The sequence below is a fragment of the Onychostoma macrolepis genome, chromosome 12 (assembly GCF_012432095.1).
Source record: "Onychostoma macrolepis isolate SWU-2019 chromosome 12, ASM1243209v1, whole genome shotgun sequence".
Taxonomy (NCBI): domain Eukaryota; kingdom Metazoa; phylum Chordata; class Actinopteri; order Cypriniformes; family Cyprinidae; genus Onychostoma; species Onychostoma macrolepis.
The window spans coordinates 31,226,454-31,253,288 of NC_081166.1; the positions used below are offsets into that span (position 1 = coordinate 31,226,454).

The window sequence follows — 26,835 nt, forward strand, 5'->3', positions numbered from 1 at the left end:
GAAAATGTTTTGTTGTATTTATTTAGAAATACTTTTGATAATAGTTGGGTAAATGTATACAGGGATTGAAGCGATGTGGCTTGGTAAACGTTTTATTGCCAGTATAAAGGCTGATAATGGCTGAATAAAAACAAAAGAATAATGATAAAAGAATAATAAGGATTATGTCTCATACCTGGCGGAAGTGTGAAAGGTTCTGTTTCCTTAAACTAGTTTGTCATGCATTTCTTTATTTCAACACATTTACAGGTAAATCCTAGTATTTTAAATTTGTGATTAATCATAGTCCATGACTGTGGTTAACGCGATTAAATTTTTTAATCGATTGACAGCACTAATTTTATTCTGATTCAAGTCAAGTCAAGTCACCTTTATTTATATAGCGCTTTTACAATACAGATTGTGTCAAAGCACTTAACAGTATCAAATTGGAGGATAGAGTGTCAGTAATGTATAATGATAAGATTAAACACTCAATTTTCAGTTAAAGGCATTTCATTATTGAATTCAGAGATGTCATTGTCTAGCTCAGTTTAGTTTAAATAGTATCTGTGCAATCAAATCGGCGATAATCGCTAGAAATTAAGTGTCCCCACTTAAGTCCCCAAGAAGTGTCATTCAGATCTAGATACTCAGGCACAATCAATATGTAACTCTTCCTGATGTGTTTTCAATGTTATTTGTACACTTTGTAAATTAAATTTATAACTTAATTTAATTGGATATGCTTAAAAAGGAAATGCTATCATTTACTCAGCCCTATGTCATTCCAAACCTGCATGACTTATTTTCTTCTGAAGAATGCCCCCCCACCCAATACATTAAAAATCATTGAGGACCAGACTTGTTTTGGATCCAACTGACTTTCATTTTATGGGCAAAAACAGTTAAATAAAATATCAAAATTCAAAATATTTTGTGTTACATGTTTGGAATGACTTGAGGGTGAATAAATGAGGCCAAAATTTTATTAAAGGTATAAACATTATTATATTTTCTTAGGTTGGCAATTCTTTTAATATTGACAAAGCAACAAGGGAGCTGGCGATTATTGCATCTTTACCCACCAATAAGCATGTGTTCAAAGTAACTGACTTTGATGCACTGGAAAGTATTCGTGAGCAACTCAAAGAGAATATTATTGCCATTGAAGGTATGTTTGCAGAGGAAATCAAAGAATGAATGACAGATAGAATGTTTATAGTTTTCAGCTGTTATGTCAGTACACGTATCTTGCATTGGGTTGATTTATAATATTAACAACAACAACAACAATAACAATAATAATAATAATAATAATCAAATACTATTTAACTATGTTGTTGCTTCTTTTCTTGGCTAGGAACCCAAACCTCTGGTGATTCATCTCGGATGGAATTTGCACAGGACGGGTTTAGTGCAGCCTTAACATCAAATGTAATTATATTAACTTATACTATGGGTCTGTTGAATGCTTGAATATGATTGGCTGACAAACGTATGAGGGGCAGTACAAACCATAATTCATTCTGGCACTGTAACACACTTACATTCTCCTTTCACATACGTATATTTCTGCTCTCTCACACATACAGTACATTCTTCTTTCACATAGATATTTTCTCCTCTCTCACACACTTACATTCTCCTTTCACATTCATATATTTCTACATTCACACATATATATTCTTCTTTCACATACATATGTTTATGCTTACATATGCACTTTACTTTTCAACACATATGTATTCTGACTTTCACACACATATATTTACACTTCTACATGCATGTATTCTTTATTCTTACATACCTACATTCAAACTCATATACATATACTGTCACTTTGACATATGAATGTACTTCAAAGTCATATGCATGTATGTCTCTTTTTTTTTGGTACCCATTACTTCTTCTTTAAGCAGGAAGTCACTGTCAAACCAGGAAATACATGTGCAAGACTTGCTCAGCACATCCTAACACAACTCTGCAATAATGCTATTCAAAGTCATTCAAAGTTTCCTTTTCAAGTACAGTTTTTCAGTTTTTCTGAATTGCTAAAACACATTTCTCGAAACCATCACACATTTGTTTTTCAAAACCTTAAACGCAAATCCAAATCTTCAAACTAAATTCACAGAACCCCTGACTCTTCTGGCAAAATCCAACAATTGCTTCACTGCAAGTAAGGCGAAGGTTAGGATCCAGATGCAGAAGTTTAATGATGTAAAAGGAGTAATCCACAGTCATAGTCAGACAGACATAAGGTCATACACAAAATCAGTCCAAACAAAAGCATAGTAAGGAGCTCAGGAAAACAGAGCTTTCGTGGCTATCAGGCTTAAAGGTGTCATGAACTGCCTTATTTATTATTTTGTACTGTTCTCTGAGGTCCAATTATAATGTTATCAAGATTTGTAATAGTTTAGCAACTTAAAAGCTACATGGCATTTCTCACTAGCAAGGTAATTGTCACGAATCTGGTCTGCACTCCCGTTCATTTACCACTAGAGGTCACCCGCTCACCACATGGACTTTCACACCACACATCACATGGACTCCAATTCCCATCATCCAACACTGATCACAGCTGTCACCAATCACTCATTGCACCAATCACACGCACACCTGATCACACAGCATCACTAATCACACACACTATTTCAACCCTGGATATTCTCTCCCTCGTTGCCGAGTATTGTACGCATTATTGCTGCCCTACAGAGCCCTATTAGTTTTCCTAGCCTAGCCTAGCCTTGCCTTTGTCGGATTGTGTTTTCCCCTGCCTGGACTATCGCTTACGTTGTTGGATTACCTCTCCTGTCTTGCCCCTCTGGATACTGTTCGCTGATCGTCGACCCACGCTTGCCCTAAGTTTTACTCTTTGTCTTGTCCCTGCCATACCTTTTGCCATTGTTTGACCCTGCCTGTTATGACCACGTCTCTGCCTAATAAAAGCCTGCACATGGATCCGCACGCCTCTCGTCTCGTCAGCCCCATAACAGAATACTCGGCCGCACAAGGATCCAGCGGCTTTTCACACGGACATTGGCCAGGTATGGACCCTGCGAGACAATTATTAACCCTCGAGCAGGGCTTGCGATCGCTCGAGGATTACATACAAGAGTACTTAGATTTAGCCTATTTTTCTGATCTGCCGGACTGTGTACTCATAGACTTCTTCTGCGAGGGCATTAACCAGCCGCTCAAATCGCGACTAATTCGCGAGGGTCCCCGTTTGTCTTTAAGTGATTTTATGGACTATGCTCTATTAACTGTGGGTTCTTCGTTCACTGTGGGTGTCACGGAGGAACGTGACACCGCACTCAATTGTGTGATCGCAACCGCGCACGAGCACGCTCACAAAATGGTGGTGACAGCAGAGCCCGTTCACAAAATGGCGGCCACAACAACACCCTGTCATGTTCCTGCTGCCAGCCATAAGCCCAGTCAAGTCACAGTTGATGCCAGTAATGAGTCAAGCCAAGTCACAGCTTCTCTTCGTGAGTCAAGCCAAGTCACAGCTTCTCTTCGTGAGTCAAGCCAAGTCACAGCTTCTCTTCGTGAGTCAAGCCAAGTCACAGCTTCTCTTCATGTATCAAGCCAAGTCACAACTTCTCTTCGTGAGTCAAGCCAAGACACAGCTGGTCTTCACAAGCTAAGTCAAGTCACTGTTGATCATCATGAATCAAGTCAAGTCACGGTTGATGTCAGAGAGTCAAGCCAAGTCACAGTTGGTCATCAACCGAGTCACGTCACAGCTGTTTGTCCAGAGTCACAGCATCTCATCTCAGCTGATCTCCTAAAGTCAAGTCACGTCACGGCTGTTTGTCCAGAGTCACAGCACGTCACAGCTGTTCGTCCAGAGTCACAGCATCTCATCTCAGCTGATCTCCTAAAGTCAAGTCACGTCACGGCTGTTCGTCCAGAGTCACAGCACGTCACGGCTGTACGTCCAGAGTCACAGCAACACATCTCAGCTGATCTCCTAAAGTCACGTCACGGCTGCTCGTCCAGAGTCACAGCGTCACGTCACGGCTGCTCGTCCAGAGTCACAGCGTCACGTCACGGCTGCTCGTCCAGAGTCACAGCGTCACGTCACGGCTGCTCGTCCAGAGTCACAGCGTCACGTCACGTCACGGCTGCTCGTCCAGAGTCACAGCGTCACGTCACGGCTGCTCGTCCAGAGTCACCGCACGTCACGGCTGTTCGTCCAGAGTCACCGCCGCACGCCACGGCTGTTCGCCCAGAGTCACCGCCGCACGCCACGGCTGTTCGTCCAGAGTCACCGCCGCACGCCACGGCTGTTCGTCCAGAGTCACGCCACGCCACGTCACGCCACGTCACGGCTGTTCGTCCAGAGTCACCGCCGCACGTCACGGCTGTTCGTCCAGAGTCACCGCCGCACGTCACGGCTGTTCGTCCAGAGTCACCGCCGCACGTCCACGGCTGTTCGCCCAGAGTCACCGCCGCACGCCACGGCTGTTCGTCCAGAGTCACCGCCGCACGTCACGGCTGTTCGTCCAGAGTCACCGCCGCACGTCACGGCTGTTCGTCCAGAGTCACCGCCGCACGTCACGGCTGTTCGTCCAGAGTCACCGCCGCACGCCACGGCTGTTCGCCCAGAGTCACCGCCGCACGTCACGGCTGTTCGTCCAGAGTCACCGCCGCACGCCACGGCTGTTCGTCCAGAGTCACCGCCGCACGTCCACGGCTGTTCGCCCAGAGTCACCGCCGCACGCCACGGCTGTTCGTCCAGAGTCACCGCCGCACGTCACGGCTGTTCGTCCAGAGTCACCGCCGCACGTCACGGCTGTTCGTCCAGAGTCACAGCAGCACGTCTCCGCTGATCTCCTAAAGTCAAGTCACGTCACGGCTGCTCGTCCAGAGTCACAGCGTCACGTCTCCGCTGACCTTCCAGAGTCACAGCATCACGTCTCCGCTGACACACCCAGATCATCAAGGTCAGTCTTTCATTATTCCAGTCTGATATCCAGTCTGAGGGATTCACCGCTGGTGTCTGCACGCACAGCTGGTATCTGCACGCACAGCTGGTATCCCCAAACCCACTCACTCTAGCCCTCCTGTTCCTGAACTGATTCCCCTGTCTGAAACGCTTCCCTGATGGGGATCGCATTTTGGTGTGTTTGGGCTGCATACACCACCACAGAACTCTCGTTCTGTCCTGTCACGGCTATGGAGGCCGTCAATGAACTCTCGTTCTGTCCTGTCACGGCTATGGAGGCCGTCAATGAACTCTCGTTCTGTCCTGTCACGGCTATGGAGGCCGTCAATGAACTCTCGTTCTGTCCTGTCACGGCTATGGAGGCCGTCAATGAACTCTCGTTCTGTCCTGTCACGGCTATGGAGGCCGTCAATGAACTCTCGTTCTGTCCTGTCACGGCTATGGAGGCCGTCAATGAACTCTCGTTCTGTCCTGTCACGGCTATGGAGGCCGTCAATGAACTCTCGTTCTGTCCTGTCACGGCTATGGAGGCCGTCAATGAACTCTCGTTCTGTCCTGTCACGGCTATGGAGGCCGTCAATGAACTCTCGTTCTGTCCTGTCACGGCTATGGAGGCCGTCAATGAACTCTCGTTCTGTCCTGTCACGGCTATGGAGGCCGTCAATGAACTCTCGTTCTGTCCTGTCACGGCTATGGAGGCCGTCAATGAACTCTCGTTCTGTCCTGTCACGGCTATGGAGGCCGTCAATGAACTCTCGTTCTGTCCTGTCACGGCTATGGAGGCCGTCAATGAACTCTCGTTCTGTCCTGTCACGGCTATGGAGGCCGTCAATGAACTCTCGTTCTGTCCTGTCACGGCTATGGAGGCCGTCAATGAACTCTCGTTCTGTCCTGTCACGGCTATGGAGGCCGTCAATGAACTCTCGTTCTGTCCTGTCACGGCTATGGAGGCCGTCAATGAACTCTCGTTCTGTCCTGTCACGGCTATGGAGGCCGTCAATGAACTCTCGTTCTGTCCTGTCACGGCTATGGAGGCCGTCAATGAACTCTCGTTCTGTCCTGTCACGGCTATGGAGGCCGTCAATGAACTCTCGTTCTGTCCTGTCACGGCTATGGAGGCCGTCAATGAACTCTCGTTCTGTCCTGTCACGGCTATGGAGGCCGTCAATGAACTCTCGTTCTGTCCTGTCACGGCTATGGAGGCCGTCAATGAACTCTCGTTCTGTCCTGTCACGGCTATGGAGGCCGTCAATGAACTCTCGTTCTGTCCTGTCACGGCTATGGAGGCCGTCAATGAACTCTCGTTCTGTCCTGTCACGGCTATGGAGGCCGTCAATGAACTCTCGTTCTGTCCTGTCACGGCTATGGAGGCCGTCAATGAACTCTCGTTCTGTCCTGTCACGGCTATGGAGGCCGTCAATGAACTCTCGTTCTGTCCTGTCACGGCTATGGAGGCCGTCAATGAACTCTCGTTCTGTCCTGTCACGGCTATGGAGGCCGTCAATGAACTCTCGTTCTGTCCTGTCACGGCTATGGAGGCCGTCAATGAACTCTCGTTCTGTCCTGTCACGGCTATGGAGGCCGTCAATGAACTCTCGTTCTGTCCTGTCACGGCTATGGAGGCCGTCAATGAACTCTCGTTCTGTCCTGTCACGGCTATGGAGGCCGTCAATGAACTCTCGTTCTGTCCTGTCACGGCTATGGAGGCCGTCAATGAACTCTCGTTCTGTCCTGTCACGGCTATGGAGGCCGTCAATGAACTCTCGTTCTGTCCTGTCACGGCTATGGAGGCCGTCAATGAACTCTCGTTCTGTCCTGTCACGGCTATGGAGGCCGTCAATGAACTCTCGTTCTGTCCTGTCACGGCTATGGAGGCCGTCAATGAACTCTCGTTCTGTCCTGTCACGGCTATGGAGGCCGTCAATGAACTCTCGTTCTGTCCTGTCACGGCTATGGAGGCCGTCAATGAACTCTCGTTCTGTCCTGTCACGGCTATGGAGGCCGTCAATGAACTCTCGTTCTGTCCTGTCACGGCTATGGAGGCCGTCAATGAACTCTCGTTCTGTCCTGTCACGGCTATGGAGGCCGTCAATGAACTCTCGTTCTGTCCTGTCACGGCTATGGAGGCCGTCAATGAACTCTCGTTCTGTCCTGTCACGGCTATGGAGGCCGTCAATGAACTCTCGTTCTGTCCTGTCACGGCTATGGAGGCCGTCAATGAACTCTCGTTCTGTCCTGTCACGGCTATGGAGGCCGTCAATGAACTCTCGTTCTGTCCTGTCACGGCTATGGAGGCCGTCAATGAACTCTCGTTCTGTCCTGTCACGGCTATGGAGGCCGTCAATGAACTCTCGTTCTGTCCTGTCACGGCTATGGAGGCCGTCAATGAACTCTCGTTCTGTCCTGTCACGGCTATGGAGGCCGTCAATGAACTCTCGTTCTGTCCTGTCACGGCTATGGAGGCCGTCAATGAACTTTCTGTGTTCCCTGCCTCAGTCCTTGTGTCTGTGCATGTTCTGTCTCCTCCTTGTGTCTCCGTTCTCCCCAGGTCCCAGGCTCTGCTGTGTGTTCCTGATCCGTCGTGGCGGGCTCCTGCTCTATCTGCTCCTCCGTGGTGGGCTCCTGTCCCGTCGGCTCCGCCCTGGTGGGCTCCTGCTCTGTCTGCTCCGCCCTGGTGGTCTTCTGCACCGCCGTGGTGGTCTGCTGTCTGGCTCTGGTGGTCTTCTGCACCGCCGTGGAGATCTTCTGTCCTGTCTGGTCCGCCCTGGTGGGCTCAAGTCCCGTCTGCTCCGCCCTGGTGGTCTTCTGTCCCGTCTGCTCCGCCCTGGTGGGCTCCTGCTCTGTCTGCTCCGCCCTGGCGGGCTCGTGTTCCGTCGGCTCCGCCCTGGTGGGCCCCAGTCCCGCCTGCTCCGCCCTGGTGGGCTCCAGTCCCGTCCACTCTGCCCTGGCTTCCTGCTCTGCCGGCTCTACCTCGGTCCCAGATCACTCCGCTGCCACGAGGACCTGGCCTCCATCCTCCCCTGTTCCGCCTCCGCCCACCTCCCTCCTGATTATAGACTGTGTGGAGCGTCTGGAAGCCGCTCTTTGGGGGGGGGGCTTTGTCACGAATCTGGTCTGCACTCCCGTTCATTTACCACTAGAGGTCACCCGCTCACCACATGGACTTTCACACCACACATCACATGGACTCCAATTCCCATCATCCAACACTGATCACAGCTGTCACCAATCACTCATTGCACCAATCACACGCACACCTGATCACACAGCATCACTAATCACACACACTATTTCAACCCTGGACATTCTCTCCCTCCTTGCCGAGTATTGTACGCATTATTGCTGCCCTACAGAGCCCTATTAGTTTTCCTAGCCTTGCCTTGCCTAGCCTTTGTCGGATTGTGTTTTCCCTGCCTGGACTATCGCCACGTTGTTGGATTACCTCTCCTGTCTCGCCCCTCTGGATACTGTTCGCTGATCGTCGACCCACGCTTGCCTTAAGTTTTACTCTTTGTCTTGTCCCTGCCATACCTGTTTGCCATTGTTTGACCCTGCCTGTTATGACCACGTCTCTGCCTAATAAAAGCCTGCACATGGATCCGCACGCCTCTCGTCTCGTCAGCCCCGTAACAGTAATAATGGCGCTGTTAGTGAAGCATACACGCTTATAGTTTTGTTATTAGTAGAAATGCTGCTCCCGAACAGTTTGAGAGAGTGGGAAAAAGAAAGTGTGCTTTCTATAGACAATAAAACATTTTAGTAGGAAAAACATGGAAATATTTTGCCATTTTTATCCTCTTATTTTATATATATATATATATATATATATATATATATATATATATATATATATAAAAATTTTTTTTTTTTTTTTTGCTTGGTCAGTGTCTTTTGGGGTTTTGGTTCTTTTGCAGTTGTAGGTACCAAGTAATGTGCATTTTAACATGGTTAGCACTGCTTTTAACCCCACAGTGGTGCCAAAATTGTACAGTGTGAAATGATGAGATGTTACAGCAAGGCTTTTAGCAACAAACACCCACTTACGTGCCTCATATTCATAACTCACGATGTGATATGATTCACAATAGTGATTTCATGATACAATTTTCTCCCATTTTTTTTATTCTTTTTTAAAAGAGATTTAAGACTAATTATAAATTAATGTGTCACTTTATTATTTCTCAGACAAAATGCTGCACATTTCTTTGTGAAATTGAAATATGTTAAATAACAAAACTTGAAATTTGTTATTTACCCTAATTTGAAAACAAATACCAAATAAATAAAAAATACACATAAATCTCTTCATATGAAAAACTAAGGATTTGCCTGTGCTCTTTCTATATAAAATGAGAGGCAACCAAACAAATCAAACTAAGATGTTGCAGACATAAAGCATAAACTGAATAGTCTGACTTTAGTTTTGTGAAACTATCCTACATAAATATCTGCACAAAACCAAAACAGTAGACAGCCTGAATGAGATGAAAATTCACTCTCACAGCAGGTGGCGCTTATGGAACAGCAGCAATACGGCATTTCCTTGGTTACTGCTGTAAACAAAGTAGCGCTGCACTTATAAACACTGCTTTAATATCAAAGTCCCTTTAAGGCAAGCCATTTCACTCGGTGGCCATCTTTGAAATACCTCTTGGGCATGCAAGGGTATCCCCTATCTCTTTGAATGGGAAAACATCATTGATCCAATCAATGATGCTGACACCGCAAATATGCAAATAAGAACGTAAACCAGTGTGAAACATCAATTCATGAATATACAGTTAATTGTTATGAGCAGTGTGATAACTACGATTCTGTTTAGAATGACCAAGGGTAATATTTCAAGTGTTAAAAGGCCTAGATAGAACTTGTATGCTTATAATACAGTAATACAGTGGAAAGATTATTTATTAAATATTTATTTTAATATAATATATATATATATATATATATATATATATATATATATATATATATAATATAGTTAACATTTTTATTATAATATCTGCATTCAGACAGATATAATAATGACTGCAGTGGGAGCTTTCCAGTGGAAGGGTGGATATCAGCTGTACAAACCAAACGTGCAGTCAAATATCTTTCAAGCTGGAAGTGAGCATGACAGTTATTTAGGTAAGATCTCTGCTTTGACTGTGAAAATCAAAATAAATCAGTCAAATACATCAGAATATTTTTAAAGTCTATTTTATTTACAGGTTATTCCTTGGCAATAGCGACAATGTTCGAGCAAAGTATGCAGTCATGGGAGCACCAAGACACAAGCACAAGGGACAAGTAACTGTTTCAAGAATTGATAATAATCGAAGCAAATTAGAGCAACTGGATCCTCCAAAGGTTACACCACTCACATTTGTGTAAAATATTAGCACATTGCACATTAATGTAATCGAGTGAAAGTAAGTAAACTCAACTATATAGCTTCTCTTCTTCTTTTCTCAGCCTCAGATTGGCTCATATTTTGGAGCTGAGGTTTGTGTGGTGGATTTGTACAGTGACTCCAATACAGACCTCCTTTTGATATCTGCACCAACATACATGGAGCCTGACCGAGAGGGCAAAGTGTTTGTTTACATCATCAAGCGTCGGGTAAAGCCTGAGACACACTGCACAATTTTCAGCTGTCCCAGATGAAAGATTGGCATCGTAAAACATTCGTGGCATTTTCTGTGATCGTGGCTCCTAATCGGTGGTTCTGTGTCTTACAGTGAGAGAGGTTGAAAAGACGGCCGTTGTCACGGTCCAAAGATAGCCAACGATACAGCATGATCATCGCACAGTGTGTTTGCTGTTACGATCCACGTTTACTGACCAACTAATAAAAATGCTACATGAAATCAATGCGACATGGCCCTAAAACAAAACTGCTTACCTCAAGCTCTTATCCCTTCCTTATTCGCCGCTTTCACTTTTATTCAGCACACATAAAAACTACAACTGCTAAAGTGTGATTTATCATGCACTATTTATTTACCACTAGCGCATGTTGATGATGTTTTATTCTTCTATAGAAACATGCGTCGTAGCCTACGAGTCAATAGGTGTCATCGTCGTACACTCTATACACATATCGTAGCCAAGTTTATTAGATCCATGTCGCACAGTGTGACATGCAGTGATCTTATAGGATTGCTAAAATCGTGCAGTGTGTCTCGGGCTTAAGTGATGGGGATTTAACGTTATAGATCATTTTGAAAATCAGTTCTGATTAAAGTTTAGATATTTGATTGGCTTGTCTGTTTATTTCTCTCTTTGGCCTATCTTTATAGTCGTACTTCAGTTTTTCTGGTGTGGTGCTGGTGGGAATAGCAGGTCAGAGGAGTCGGTTTGGCTCTTCTCTGGCCAGTCCAGCAGATCTGAATGGTGATGGTTTCAGGGATGTGCTGATTGGAGCTCCTTTAGAAGAGGATGGACAGGGCAGCATCTATGTCTTCAATGGAGGAGAAGATCAAATAAATCCCACATATTCACAGGTGCAATGGGTTGGAAAAGAGTTAATTAAAAAGGAAAAATGAACAGTTAAACCCACTGTTTTGGTACTTTGCACAAATATGATGTAAATATATCATATTCAAATATAATTTGAAGTATTAGCGTAGGGGTCACCAAACTTGTTCCTGCTGGGCCGGTGTCCTGCAGAGTTTAGCTCCAACCCTAATCAAACACACCTGAACCAGCTAATCACGGTCTTGCTTGGTATACTTGAAACTTCAAGGCAGGTGTGTTGAGGCAAGTTGGAGCTAAACTCTGCAGGACAATGGCCCTCCAGGACAGAGTGTGGTGACTCCTGTATTAGAGACCTAACTCTTAACTATTAGATATTTTAATATTTTAAAAATGTTATTTAAAATTAACCCAGAGGCTAATTTTAAATAAGGCATATTTTACTCTGATTATAGTTCTGACTGCATTCATCAAGCACAACCATTATTTAACCCCATTACCCAAGTTGTAAGTTTTCTTTAATGTATGGGAAATAATGTTATCGGTATATACAGAACAACATTCCAAGTGTTTATTGTCAACACAAACCAACCGAGAAAAAAAAAAAAAGAAAAAAAAAACTTGTTGAACCCTGTTTGTGGTCAGTGCCTATTGTAATTGTCTTAATTGTAACACAGCATACATCTGTTTTTCTATTTTACCTGAAGTCCCTCCATTCTAAAATCTTGTGTGTCTCATTCGCTCTCTTTCCTTCCCTGATGACAGAGGATTGCCGGATCAGCTGTGCAACCAGGTTTGCGGTTCTTTGGGATTTCATTGAGTCAGTCCTCTCTAGACCAGACTCAAGACAGCCTTCCTGATATTGCTGTTGGGTCCATGGGAGCAGTTCTGCTTCTCAGGTCTGTTTTGTTTCATAAAGTATTCTAAATATACATATATACAGATTCAGTCATGATAATTCATGTGTGTTATATGTGAATTATTCAGGTCCAGACCCATCATGCTTTTGGAAGCCAAAATAACTTACAACCCATCCAAAATACCAACCGGTGAAACAGACCAGTCACTGAAAAACACCATGAAAGTGTGCTTCACCATGAGTCCATACAGACACCGCATAAGAGGTTATCCCAAATTATAAATATTACTTGATGTTGTAAATAGAAGTGTGTAACTTTTTCAGTGTGCAGATAGTTTTTTCTATGCCTGTTTAAACTGCAGAGACATCTATAAAAAAGGTTACTGTCTCTATCGTGTATCAAAACATTTATTTGTGAATCCTGATACAGCAGAATTGGCTCAACCAATGGCGTGAGTGTGGGGGTGGGACTATCTGTGGGACCAACCAATGGAAAAAAGGGGTGTGTTCAAGAAACCTGTCTGAAAACAGAAGTATGTTGACGTAAAAAGTGGCACAGATTTAAAAGCTTTAAACACAAGTTTTATTTACTCTGAGAGAATTCATGTAAGTAGAGTAAGAAACCGATATGACTGAAATAAGTTTGGAGTTAAGTTTTCTTTTCTTTTTTTTGTCAAACACATTTTTTTATTCAGTCATCGAATAACCTTACAATAATCACACATTCCAGGATTAATTTTCTTATATACATAAAAAAAACAACAATACACATTAAATGTAATATTCCTTCCCCAGTTAATATACAATACAGTGACATTCCAAACATCTTTTGAGTTACAATACATTGAATTAAGGAATAGAATTGCTCTTGAGGTAACAGAAGAAAGGGTCCCAAATCTTGTGAAATTGTCCAATGTTGCCTTTTAAAAGATATCTGGTTCGTTCCAAGTGCAGAATAGATATCAATTCCTCAAGCCATAGTTTGGCAGCGGGAGAATTTACCATTTTCCAGAACAGTAATAACAGTTTCTTGGCTGTTATCAAACAATACATAAGGAATTTCTGTTGAGCACTGTTCAATGAACATGTATAATTAGAATGTCCTAATATGATGAGCGCAGGGTCTGGATCCAAGTTTACATAAAGGACATCTGAAAGCACTTTAAAAACCTCACACCACAATCCCTGTATTTTATGACAGAAAATAAAACTATGAGCTAAATCAGCATCCTCTGATTTTCATTTATCACAAATAGGAGAGACATTGGGGAAAATCCTATGTAATTTCTTTTTAGAGAAGTGTAATCTATATAAAACCTTAAATTGAATGAGGCATAATCTAGTGTTGACCGATTGTTTATCAATATCCTCCAAGCCACTCTGCCAAATCTCCTCAGAGATTCCAACTCCAATCTCTTGCTCCCATTCCTCTCTGATCAACTTTGTAGAAGGGGAAATAGCTGCTAGTAACCTTCCATAAATTAAAGATAGCTGACATTTGTTTCCCCTGAACTGTATGAGACAATCATCAATGACTGAGGGCGGGACCTCATCTAGGGAAACATTATGCACGCAAGTAATTCCTTATTTGTAAAAATCTGGAAATTTTTTTTTGAGAGGTTATATTTCTGTTGTAATTGCATAAAGGAAGCTAAAGCCTCATCCAGACGAAGGTCCTTGACTGTGCATATACCCAATTCCTTACACTGAGTAAAGGTTGTATCCAACCTTGAAGGGGGGAATGATGGATTATTTGCAATTGGAATTAAGAGAGAGAGTGATTTTATCTTAAGGTATTCTCTTAGCTGTCTCCAAATGCGTAACTGACTCTTTATGACAATACTATTAACTGTTGTTTGGTCTAATATCACTGGGGAGAGTAGCACTTCTCCAAGATCATAAGGATGGCAGTAATCCCGCTCTATCTGAAGACAATCTGGGGCAACAGCTGACTGTTCCAACCATAGTGCAAAAACTTTTAAATGAGTATCCCAGTAATAAAGGTGAAAATCTGGAAGGGACAAACCCCCCTCATGTTTGTTTACAAAGATTAACTTTTTTGATTCTGTGACTCTTATAATTCCATAGAAAGGGAAGAATAATTGAATCTAGGTGTTTAAAGAAGGACTTGGGCAGTAGTATTGGAATATTACAAAATAAATATAATATTTGAGGAAGAAATATCATTTTTATCGAATTTATTCTGCCCATTAGCAGGATCAGGAGAGTCCTCCAATAGTGTATACAGTTTTGTAACTTAGACAGTAAGGGGCTGAAATTAGCTTTGAAGAGCAGATAATATTTATAAGTAACCACAATTCCCAAGTATACATTTTTTTTCTGTGGAAACTTTAAATGGGAAAGAATGCATTATGGACAAATCCTTCAAACCAAAGGGCATGAGTTAACTAACTTTAAAGCCAGAACAAAGGTAGTGATGGTCTTGAGTATAACAGGAAGGCTCACCTGTGGTTGAGTAATATAAAGCAAAATATCATCTGCATACAGCGATATTTTATTAATGGTATTTGAAGTACTGAAATCATGTATGCAAGAGTGAGAACGAATGGTTTCTTCAAGAGGCTCTACACTTAACGCAAACAAAAGGGGTAAGAGGGGACAGCCCTGTCTGATTCTTCTTTGAAGATAGAAAGAGTCTGAAATAGTTTTATTTGTTAAAACCCGTGCTGATGGACTACTGTATAAAATTTTAATCCAGGTTATAAACTCATCTCCCATATCAAATTTCTCAAGAACAGCGCACAAGTAATGCCACTCCACTCGTTCGAATGCCTTTTCGGCATCCAATGAGATCACAATCAAATTGTCTCGGGCTGCCTTAGGGTGATAAATTATATTAAATAATCGTCTAATATTATGCATAGTGCTTCTTCCTGGAATTAATCCATTCTGATCTGTGTTAACCAATTTATTAATTAATTTGCAGAGTCTATTAGCAAGGGTCTTGGATAATACTTTTTGATCAACATTGAGAAGGGAAATAGGCCTGTATGCCTCGACTTCTTCAGGATTTTTACCTTTTTTAGGAATTACTGTGATGATAGTCTCAGAAAAAGTCAGTGGTAGTCCAGTTGTTAACACTTGCTGAAAAGTTAAGCAAATATGGAGCAAGGATGTCGCTGAATTTTTTATATTATTCAACCAGCAGCCCGTCAGGACCCGGAGTTTTCCCTCTCTTCAAAGTATTTATTGTGTTCTTTAATTCCTCTAAAGAAATTTCTTTATTGAGAGATGTCCGATCTTCTGGAGATAGCGTGGGGAGATTACATTTACGTAAAAATGTATCCATTACTTGTGGGTCCAAATCAGTGTCTGAAGAGTATAACTGAGTAAAATTCCTTAAAACATTGGTTTATCTCTTTAGATGCAATACAGTGCGTCCCACCTTTGGTCTTTATTTTATGAATTGTTCTTTCACTATCTATTTTACGCAATAGAGTGGGGAAACTATGACGTCACTTTGTAGGCAGATTGGCTGATAGCATCGCACTGGTTCCCTCGACAAAAAGCCAATAGGATTTTTCCATAGGCTTTTGGATAATCGTAAAAATAATCTCTGTGTTCAATCATAGTTCATGAAACTTAAATGTTCTGTCCATCAAGATAATCTTCACAAAATATTATTACTTTGACAAATTTTGAAGCCTAAATAAAATCGCCAGAACTAAAAAGCTAAACTTAGGCTATAAACGAACTACTGCACCACGGTTGCTCGCTTTCAACATCACCACCACTGCGCTTCCGACAACTTTTTCAAGCTTATTTTTAACGTTCAGTGAAAAGGATTTACTCTGTATATTAATTTTAATCCACGCTACATGAGCCGTTTCATATAAACTGGAATAAATACAAAACTAGAGCCAAACTAAAACTGAAATGAGACATTAGTAATAAATAGTATAGTGAATAAATGAAATAATCTTAACTAAAGGACATTTGAAACCAAGTATTTCTGTACATTTCGAAATAAGGTGCATTAAAAATCAATAAATACTTGATTAATATGAATGTTTTAATTAAAAAACATATCCCCACGTACTATTCAATAAAATTCTAGTGCATTTAATCTATTAACCCTCTGGGGTCTGAGGTCATTTTGGGGCCCTTGAGATGTTTTGACATGTCCTGATATTTGTGCTTATTTCAGCTACTTAAAACATACTATTGACCAACATGTAATTTTTTTTGTATTCAGCACAAACTGTGCTACAATAACATGTGACCAAGATGGATGTACATGTTTGCATTTTTTAGAAAAAACATTTTTATGCATGGTTAGTAAGTTTTGGGGGAAAAATTTAGCTGAAATAAGGCCATAAAACCCACACTAAATAGTTCTGAATGAGACTTTTGAGTAATCAGTCTTGTAGACTAGAATATTTCACAATTATGTGAAAATCATTCTGCTTACTCATTCACAGAAAACAATATATTGATTTAAATTTTTCAAGACATGTTTTGTCATCGAGCGTCATATGCGAGAGAGTGGCAATGGCCATGAATATTAAGTGAGTCTCACCTGAGAGACAAAGGGCCCTCCCCTATGGGCCCATCAGTGTGACTGTGACTGTGAGGCAGGTAAGAGAGAATGTGAGGAGATTGAAAAAAAGGGTTTTTTTAATTATTTGTATTTTATTTACAACACAGTATAATCAAAACATACATAATGAAGGTCAAAGACACATTATTGTGCACACTGATCTAACCACAGAGATGTGAACAGACTTTGAGTCATTCCTGCAACAGATTCTGTTCAACAAGTGAAACAAGTAAATCATACCTGATATTAACGCGCTGTTATTTAAGTGTTTCTACTTCTTTCCATGGATTCAAGAAGAAAAAAACAATCAGTAGAAAAGGAGCTTGTTTTAACATAGAATATCAGTGTAGTTGAACATCTGATGTTGGTACAGCGCTCTCAAAGGAAAAAAGTTTGAAGAGACATCAGGATACATCTGGTGCTGGTATCTGACTCAATAAAATACAAACAACCAAAAAAAACAAAAAACATTTTGTACATCTGTATATATATATATATATAGGTTTTGTAGCCATAGACTCACACATGCTTTGTACTATCATAAAAAAAGATAAAGAAATCTTATATCTGAGAAACTAATTATTATTGTTTAGCACATTATTAAAATCTATTTCTGAACAGAGTAGGCTATTAATAATAAACATGTACTAAACATACTTAGACTCGTAGCATTCATGTTACAGTGTACACATATTACTTTTATTGTTTTATATAGAGCATGTGTCACGTCCTCTGTCGTGTGTGTGTCATGTGTTCCTGCCTCTTGTGTCCATATTTGGTCTTGTTCCTGTCCTCGCCCTCGCCTCGCCTCGCCCTCGCCTCGCCCTCGCCCTCGCCCTCGCCCTCGCCCTCGCCCTCGCCTCGCCCTCGCCTCGCCCTCGCCTCGCCCTCGCCTCGCCCTTGCCTCACCCTCGCCTCGCCTCCTCCCTGCTGTGTGCACCGTGACAGCATGAGAACATCATCGCGCAGTAAGAAATTTAAATACAATGAATTGCCCATCATATTCAAAATGTTTTACACGATTTCAAACATTGTAGTCAGGAATTAGTTTGTGAAAAACCCAACTATGATTTTGTAGTCATAGTTGGGTCAGACACAAATAAAATGTTTTTTGTAGATCAGTTTCTTTAAAAAACAAAACTTTGTAAACTAGGTACTGTAGATTCCTATTCTTTGTCAACATTGCAGCATCATAACACTATAAAATTGATTATTACCACATGAGAATCAGTCCAAACATTGTGCCATTAAACCTAAGCCAAACAAAGAGACCTACAACAGACAATACATGTGACAAAAAATTAAAACGTTACAAGTGGCCAGAAAAAACTGTTGCCCTCAAATACTTCACACATGAAGACTCATGTCCATCAATATGATCTACTGCATGCTGGAGAAATTCCCAGGAAGGAAGATGTTAGTGTAGCTAACATCAAGCACAAAAAAAGGACTTGAAAAAGATAAGCAACAAGTCCGTTTCAACGGCATGGCCCGAAACAATGGCGAAGGTGTGGGATGTCGCTGTCTCGTCACCAAGGCACAAAATGTACAGGAATGCATCACCATGTTGGTCCCCACCTGTTAATTACACGACACTTAGTCTTGCAACATAACTTACATTTTTACAAGTTGTAACATTTAAGTTGACTTAAATAACGTTTAAGTGTATTTTATGGAAATCAGCCAAACCATCTGAGTTTTCCTGTGAACTGGTTCTGGTAAAGGTTGCTCAAACTAAATATTTATTGTGTTACTGATTTAGGTTTCTTTCTGCTTACTGGCACTTCTTGGTTGTCTACCTAAATTTCATTCAACCAACATGGCATAAATTATGGGGTATTTAAAGCCCCCAGTATATATATATATATATATATATTGTGACGGGAGGAGCCAACGACAGACACAGTGGGTGTGGCGTCAGGCCTCGGAGAGGCTTTTATTATCAGAAATATTAAAATAAAGTGTCCAAGGGGAAAAAGTGTCCAAAATAAACAGGGGATCTGGTGTCCTCGTCGTGCTGCGGGGCTTGTGCAGGAGGGCAGTGTTCCAGGAGGAAGGGTCCAGGAAGGGCGGAGTCCGGCGGCCGCACGCGCTCCCACTCGGGTCCGGGCGCGAGGCGGCGGCTTCATCACAGCGGCGGCTCTTACACGTCGTCCACGGCCTTTGGCAGGACTTGTACGGCCCGACATCCTGGCCCGACGGCCGTGTCTGGTGCGGCTTTCGTCCGGACCGCGGGTTCGGCAGCTCACGTCTCGGTGGCGCGGAAGTCCTCACGCTCCTTCCTGGACCCACGAGGACACCAGCGTGCATGCACGGGGAAGAGACCGGTCCGTCACATTATATATATATATATATATATATATATATATATATATATATATTAGTACTGTGCAAAAGTTTTAGGCCACTAGTATTTTAGCCAGCTAAATTTAAAAAATGGTTTTAAGTCAGTTATTTCTATCTTTTGTTGTAATGTGTCTGTACGAAATATCAATTTACATTTCCAAACATTCATTTTGCAATTAATTGTAATAATCCAGTGACATTTTGTTTGATCTGATCATCATCCAGTCTGTCTGGATTGGAATGACAGGATGATCACACCAAATGTTGATTTAATTTAGTTAATAGAAGTTAATTGATAAAGAAAATCTATTTATGACATTATTTTTGACAGCATCCTCATTTTACAGCATTTTTTCACAAGTGTCTAAAACTTTTAACTGTACTGTAGGTTTGCAGGTAGGTTTCTTGAAGCGTCTTGGAGATGTTGCCACAGTTCTTTTGGATTTAGTTTGTCTCAGTTTCTTCATGTCATTCCAGACAGACTGGATGATGATCAGATCCGATCTGTGTGGAGCACTGGCTGTTGTCAGACATTTACTGGATTATTACAATTAATGACAAAATGAATGTTTGGAAATGTAAACTGATTTTTCCTACTGACACACTACAGCAAAAGATAGAAATAACTGACTTAAAACCATTTTTAACTGTTGAAAATACTAGTGGCCTAAAACTTTTGCACAATATGGTACATCGGGGCTAAAGGCGCCTGCAAAAGGCACCTTTGATATTATTTTCATCTAAACCACTAGATGGCACAAAAATGTGGCGTAGCACTTTGCAAAACATTCGCTTTTCAACATGCACGATTTTATTTGTCTGATCTTTGACGCGATCACACGCAGCAGTGCAAAGTTGATTCTGTGCTTACTTGATCTTATATTATGTTTTTAAAATGTTGTAGATTTAAGTAGCAAATGAGAATCGCTAAAAATAATGCATATATTTTGAGACAAAGGCCTTCTTTATGATTTTCAGTTTTGCTTAAGATAATTAAAGCAACAGTTTTAAATAAAGAAAGAATATGTAAAAGTATGTATTTAGTAAAAGCGCCCTGCTGTTGGGGCTAAAGGCGCAGTAATTAACATGATAATTAAAAGATGGCTGACTTTTCCATTTGTTCACATGACATGGTTAGATTCAGATGGTAAATATCATATATTATGTTGTTATAAATATCATATATTATGTATGTGTCCATATTAAAGATAATCACAATGTTTAAAATTAAACCATCATATTTAAAAACATGATATTTATCATATAATAAAATATCATTTGTTGTTAGCCTACTACTGTAAATATATTTTCAATTATTATTGAATCTCCTTCAATACTTTCAGAATCTTTACTTATTAAAATGACTATTTCTGTATTTTAAAATATATTTTTATATTAACATATTTTAATGACAGTAGGCCTATATTTATTGAACACCTTTTTTATATTAAGCAGAAAACAGTACAAACTTTGCTAAAGTGATTGTTTTTAACAAGTATTAACTTAGACATTATAAAAAAAAAACATTATTTTAGCTGAAGTATTTGTATCAATACTGTGTGCCCCATGTGTGGGGTAAAAGGCCCCTTGTCACCTCATACATTTATAAGATTTTTAAACAAAAACAACTTGAATGATTTATTTTCACACAAAATCTGTTGCTCCATTAATGTTCAATACAACGTATATATTTTTTCGGCAATTATACATTTTTATTGCAGCGCAGTGAATACCACATTTTTTCTTAAGGTGGGCCTTTAGCCCCGTTGTACCCTACTGTGTATAGAGTAGAAAAAGTAAAAGAAACTTACAGGTTGTACGTCAAATGAATGACTTCCAGGATTCTGGTTGTGGGTCTGAAGACCTTTCCTCCGTTCTTGTATATTGATTGGGGAAGCAGAGTGGGCAGGACTTTGAAAGCACTCTCCTTTTAGCATCTAAACCATGAGAATAATACAGTGCAAACTGTGAAACTGATCTCACAATCAAAGATGTTAGTGATGTTAGTGACGTTCTGGTAGAGGTGCTGCTGCTGTGTACACTCACAGAAAACAATGTGCTCAAATTTTAAAGATGTGGGGCAGCTCCTGTAATATCGCCTTGACTATCGACATCAGCTCTCAGCGATATCTCTGACTATCGTCAATACACTATACTATCGTCTATCTGCACAACCCCACTAACAATTTAACAATTTCAAATTTCTGTAAACGAAACCATAAAATCTAAATTATTTCTTACCATGCCAAGTTTTTCTAGAAGCCTGGAGAACTCCTTCAAGATTTCTGGGATGCTTGTAGACCCATTGCTGCAAATCCACCATTTCTCAAATTTCTTTTGGGAGGCAAAACAAATTCTGTAAAATACGGATGAAAAACTGGGTTAAAAGCTAGCAAAACCATACAGTATGCCAGCCTGGAAATCCAGTGATCTGCCTATTATTCATCAATCTCAAATACAAATTGTTATTTCTAACAGTAACATAAAGAACACATTACATGCCCTGCGTCCCAATGTGCATACTATCCACCCTATCTGCCCTAAATAGTATTGAAAATTACTACTATCACATAGAATTTAGGATGGATAGCATGCACATTGGGACACAGGCATAGCTTCTCTAACTTACTGTTAACCTGGATAAACTTGTGTTCCGATTAAAGCAACAAAAGCATTCACTAAAACAGAGGAAGAAGGACCTTAAACACCATGAGAGATTAAGTCTAACTTTAGACAACATTTTAAGTAAAATATTTAAGAATATTACATACCATTTAAGAATAATATTACATACCTGCAATATTGTGGTTTAACGTTAAGGGTAGCTATGCAGCTAACGTTACCTGAGGAAAAAGAGCGTGGAAATAAGTTATTGTTGGATTCGCACGTCGCAGACAATTTACTTGGAAAAAAAAAAAGACCTTAAAAGACGAAAAGATCTAATTATGACAAAACATTACAAAGCCACACAGAAACGTTACACAGACAGTAAGTTAACTGAACTTACCCCTGTATTTCTGACCTAACGATAGTCCATACCTTTTCCATGAGGCATTAAAATATAAAACTTTGCGCTCGCTCACTCACTCACTCATACTATTCATAACTAATATATAGCCTATATTTATAACTTTTATATAATGATAAAGAGATTGCTGAGGCCTTTTTTGTCAACAAAAAATGTAGGCGGCTACTTCATTCACAGAATAACGCTAACTTTAACCTGCACAGCGACAGATCAAATACCACATTAACCGTGAAATCAGTGTGCTCTCACCACAGCTTATAAAAATAGAGGTAAATAATCATATTATTATATTAATTTACCTTATAATCCTACTTGCTGCGAGTTGCTTGACCGTCTGAAGACGAGACGAGTGAAGAACCCAGAAAATTCGATGAAGAGGAAAAATAAACAAACCGGATGGGTCAAAATAACCCAACCCAGGTGTTCAGTGGTGAAAGAACCCCTTGCAGTCATTTGACCCAGTACTAACAACCCAACTATGCATTTACAGTACCTCAAACAACCCAGAATTATGACCCAGCACAATTAACCCAACAATGTGTTTACAGAAATAACCCAGCACTTTTAAGAGTGTACCAATGGCAAACATGGTAGTGTATTTATATAATATATAAGCCCAAAATATGAATATTCTGTGTTTCTACTACATTTTTAAAATGTTTCTCTTTTACAATTTAAATAAAATGTCTTCCATGTATTACTTAGTCTGATTTATTTTTTTCTTTTAAAATACAATTTATCTTTATTATCTAGACTTAACAGCAAATATTAATTACAACATAACGCTGGATGCCAAGCGACAGAAATATCGAGCGTACTTCTCACCCAAAAAACGCCTCCTCAGTGATGTGATGAACATTAGGTTTTCTTCAGAAACTTGCAAAAGTCATCCTTTCCTTATATATGTAAGTCTGAAACATTTTCTCACTGGCATATATCAGTCTTTATATATCTCTGGCTGTATGAAATAATTATGGATGGGAATAATTCAATATTATACCTTATAGTAAGATGCAACAATGTGCCAATCCAAACTGAAAATTTTATGGTACTTTAATATATTTTATGTACTGTATCCTTGTCCCAATCAGGCTTTCTCAGAAGATGCTCTGAGCCCATTGTCCAATCAGTTAACATTCACTTTTGAGGGTCTACCATCTGCCACAATGCAAAACATAAGACCAATACTGCTGCCAGGGATAAAGACCACCGCAGACCACAATGTAAGAGAAAGCAAAATAATTTCAAAGCAACATCACATCTTTCAAATGTAATGTTAAAGGGATAGGCTCACCAAAAACAAAAACAAAAAAAAGAGAGAGATTTCAGTCACTGTTTAATGCATGTCATCTGCAACACAAAAGTAAAGACATTGAAAAATGTCTATGCTTGTACATACAATGAAAGTCATTAGGGTTGAGTGTTGTTTTGGGCCTCATTGACTTTAATTGGACAAGTTGAAACATTCTTCAAAATTTATTTTAGGTTCTGCAAAGAAAAGTCATATAGAAAGTCATTTGGAACAACACAAGGCGTAATGACAGAATTCTGATTTTTGGCTGAGATATTAAACTCGTAACTCATGTTATTATTTTAATTTACTGCACTCTTTTTGACATTATGTTATAAACATGAATTACTATACATTACTATATATTTCGTGTAATTGTGTAGTTTTATATGATTTAAGTTTTTTTTGCAGCATGTATATCTAAATATGTTAATATTTTCATTGCACAGCTGGATTTTGAGATAAATTGTGGACATGATGACATTTGTGTTGATGACCTCAGGATGGATTTCAACTTCTCTGGGTGAGCAAATATTTACATTTAGTTATTCTGTATTAAATTAAAGATCACAAATAAATTTGCAAATAATAGCATTTCTTGTGTTTTACTTGAACAAAACCAAAGGCAATTTTCCAGGGTCAGAAGCAATGTAACAGTGTGCTCCGTACACAAACAACAACAAACAATGAACTGAGGGAACTGAAGGTCTTAAATACATAGGGGAAATAACTCAATACAAAACAGGTGTGGTCTAATTAGTAAAAATTAATAACCATGACAACTGATGAAAAGTGGGAAAATTGGAACAAGGAAACAGGAAACAAAGAGAAACAAAATGAAAGTGCATGATGATGAATATGAAAGAACAACAGAAAGTGATGGCTTGCAAAAATATTTTTGCAGAAATTTTGCGTTTTTCCTCCAACCTCATACTATTTTCTTTACAACGGTTTTGCAAGCAAACACAAACTCTCTCACAAAACAGTTTTGCAAGAGAATGCAAATTTGAAATTGAAAATTTTCATCAAATTTTATTGTTATTATTTTACAATCACCATGTTCCTTTAGGGGCTCCATACAACAATGTCAAATTATGGAATCAACCTTGCTTCATATATATATATATATATATATATATATATATATCACGAATCCTGTGCCTGCACTTCTCTTCATTCACCACCAGAGGTCCCTCGCTCACCACATTGACTCTCACAACACCCATCACACTGGACTCCATTTCCCATCATTCATTGCACTAATCACACGCACACCTAATCCTACACACACACTGATTACATGCCTTTTATAAACCCTGGACTTTCTTTCCCTCACTGCCGAATATTGTATAGCGTTTATCACTCTCCCAGCGATAGCTACTCTATGGAGCCCAGTTTATTTACTTAGCCTTGCCTTGCCTGTTTTCCTGTGTTTTATTCTAGCTCGTGTTTCCTGTATTAACCCTTTCCGTGCCATTCCGTGTTTCTGTTCAGTTCCTGTATTGTCCTGTGTTTTTCACTCCCCTAGTGTTAGCTGCTGTACGGAACGTTTGTGGTTTTCTAGTCTGTGTTCCCAGTATTTACCCCTGTCTCACTGTTCGGACTCTGTTTATTCCCTTGCCTGGATTATAGCCCGTGTACCTGGATTATCTCTCTGCCTTGCCCCATTGGATATTGTTTGCCGATCGTAGATCCACGCTTGCCCTAGGATTACTCTTTGTCTTGTCCCTGCCATACGTGTTTGCCATTGTTTCGACCCTGTCTGTATATATGACCATGCCTTTAAATAAAAGCTTGCACTTGGATCCGCACGTCTCACGTCTCGTCAGCCCCGTTACTATATATATAATTTTTTTTTTTTTTTTTAATGTTTCTGTAATCCAGATCCACAAACATAGAGGTTGGGATCATGCAGGAGATCAATGTGACAGTGTTTGTGGAGAACAGAGGAGAAAACTCATACAACACTCACTTCACCCTCAACTACCCCTTTGGACTTTCCTACAGGAGAATCACATCTAATCAGGTAAAAACTATTTTAATAAAGACGCCAAGAATGATATCTCAAAAGATAACTATAATGATAACTACATTAGTGTCCACATCAATTGTCATTCTGTATATTAAAAACAATCACTGCAGTTGTGTTGTCTGTTGATCTTTAAAGATGGCTGGATTCTAATTTGACGTCAATGTTTATATTGCTCATCGGCTGGAAAAAAATAATTCTGAAATTGATTCCTCCCAATATTGTTCCTCTGTTATAGGTGTGGTGTTGACTTCCCTATTGTCACAGTGTTATAGTTATAGTGTATCATCCTATAGTTATCATCCTTGGTTTGAATAGCAATTGGAACGTCAGTTATTGAATGAATGTTTGCACATCATTTTATGTTTGAGCAGGGCAGAGTGGAGTGTGTATCTCTTGATAGTGAGCAAAAAGGTTCATTTGGAGAGACTACCTGCCACATTAGCAAACCCACCCTCAAGGGAAATGCTCAGGTGAGGTCATATTCAATACTGTCATGTGTCCCGTTTTCTTTAGTTGCACTCATCCTTTTCTCTGTGTCAGCGTCTAGGTTGTGTTTCATATTGCATACAGCATCGATAAAGAAAGCACCTTTGATCAAAACGTCACATTTACTGCTAGAATCAACAGGTATGAAGCATTTGTTAGACATCACCTTCATCTGCAATTAACAATCAAGATCTTCATCAACCATGAGTTGTAGCTGCTCACATATGAGAAACTGACAACTGGAAATGCTACCACTAACCAAAACCCTCCATCGCTTACAGTGGGAATGACCAACACTCTCAAAGCAGTGAATTATCCAGAAAGAAAAGTATTGGTGTCAAATATGCCATCTATATTGCCTTAATAAGGTTAGTGCTGTTGTTCTCTAAAATAGACGTTCTCAACTGGATTTGTTTCAAAATTTCATTTGCATTTTCTTACAGCTTTGAAAATAATTTTTGGACAAGTATTGTGTAAAAATATTTTATACTATTTTACTTCATGCTTTATCCGATAAATGCAGCCTTGAGCATAAGAGTGTTTCTTCAAAAATGTTTTTCAAACTTTTGACCAATAGTATGTATATTTACACACAAAAAAACAAAACAAATAACTGACACATTTTTCCTTTTATATTAATAAGACATGACGATTCAAGCCTCCACATTAATTTTACTGCACAGAAAAATGATACTGATAAACCAGTCAAACAGATACTAAAGGTACTGTAACGGAAATCACACACATCCATGAACACAAAATTGAATGAAATTAAAATTATCTGATCCAAAACTAGAGTTTAGTGTCTTTATTTTTTTAAATCAATAT

The 26,835-nt window shown here is 40.2% G+C and overlaps 1 protein-coding gene across 1 annotated transcript in view; it reads left to right on the forward strand.

The window, feature by feature from the left end:
* LOC131551511 (integrin alpha-M-like) overlaps positions 1-26,375 on the forward strand; it is a 40,410-nt gene extending 14,035 nt beyond the window's left edge. The window contains 16 exon segments of the mRNA XM_058794515.1: positions 1,003-1,153; positions 1,343-1,416; positions 9,958-10,075; positions 10,159-10,182; positions 10,185-10,297; positions 10,403-10,549; positions 11,230-11,433; positions 12,170-12,303; positions 12,392-12,528; positions 22,952-23,103; positions 23,290-23,421; positions 23,939-24,012; positions 25,374-25,515; positions 25,893-25,991; positions 26,062-26,148; positions 26,289-26,375. Coding sequence (XP_058650498.1) covers positions 1,003-1,153; positions 1,343-1,416; positions 9,958-10,075; positions 10,159-10,182; positions 10,185-10,297; positions 10,403-10,549; positions 11,230-11,433; positions 12,170-12,303; positions 12,392-12,528; positions 22,952-23,103; positions 23,290-23,421; positions 23,939-24,012; positions 25,374-25,515; positions 25,893-25,991; positions 26,062-26,100 — 1,740 coding nt within the window. The 3' untranslated portion in view covers positions 26,101-26,148; positions 26,289-26,375.
* The last annotated feature ends 460 nt before the right edge of the window (positions 26,376-26,835 follow it).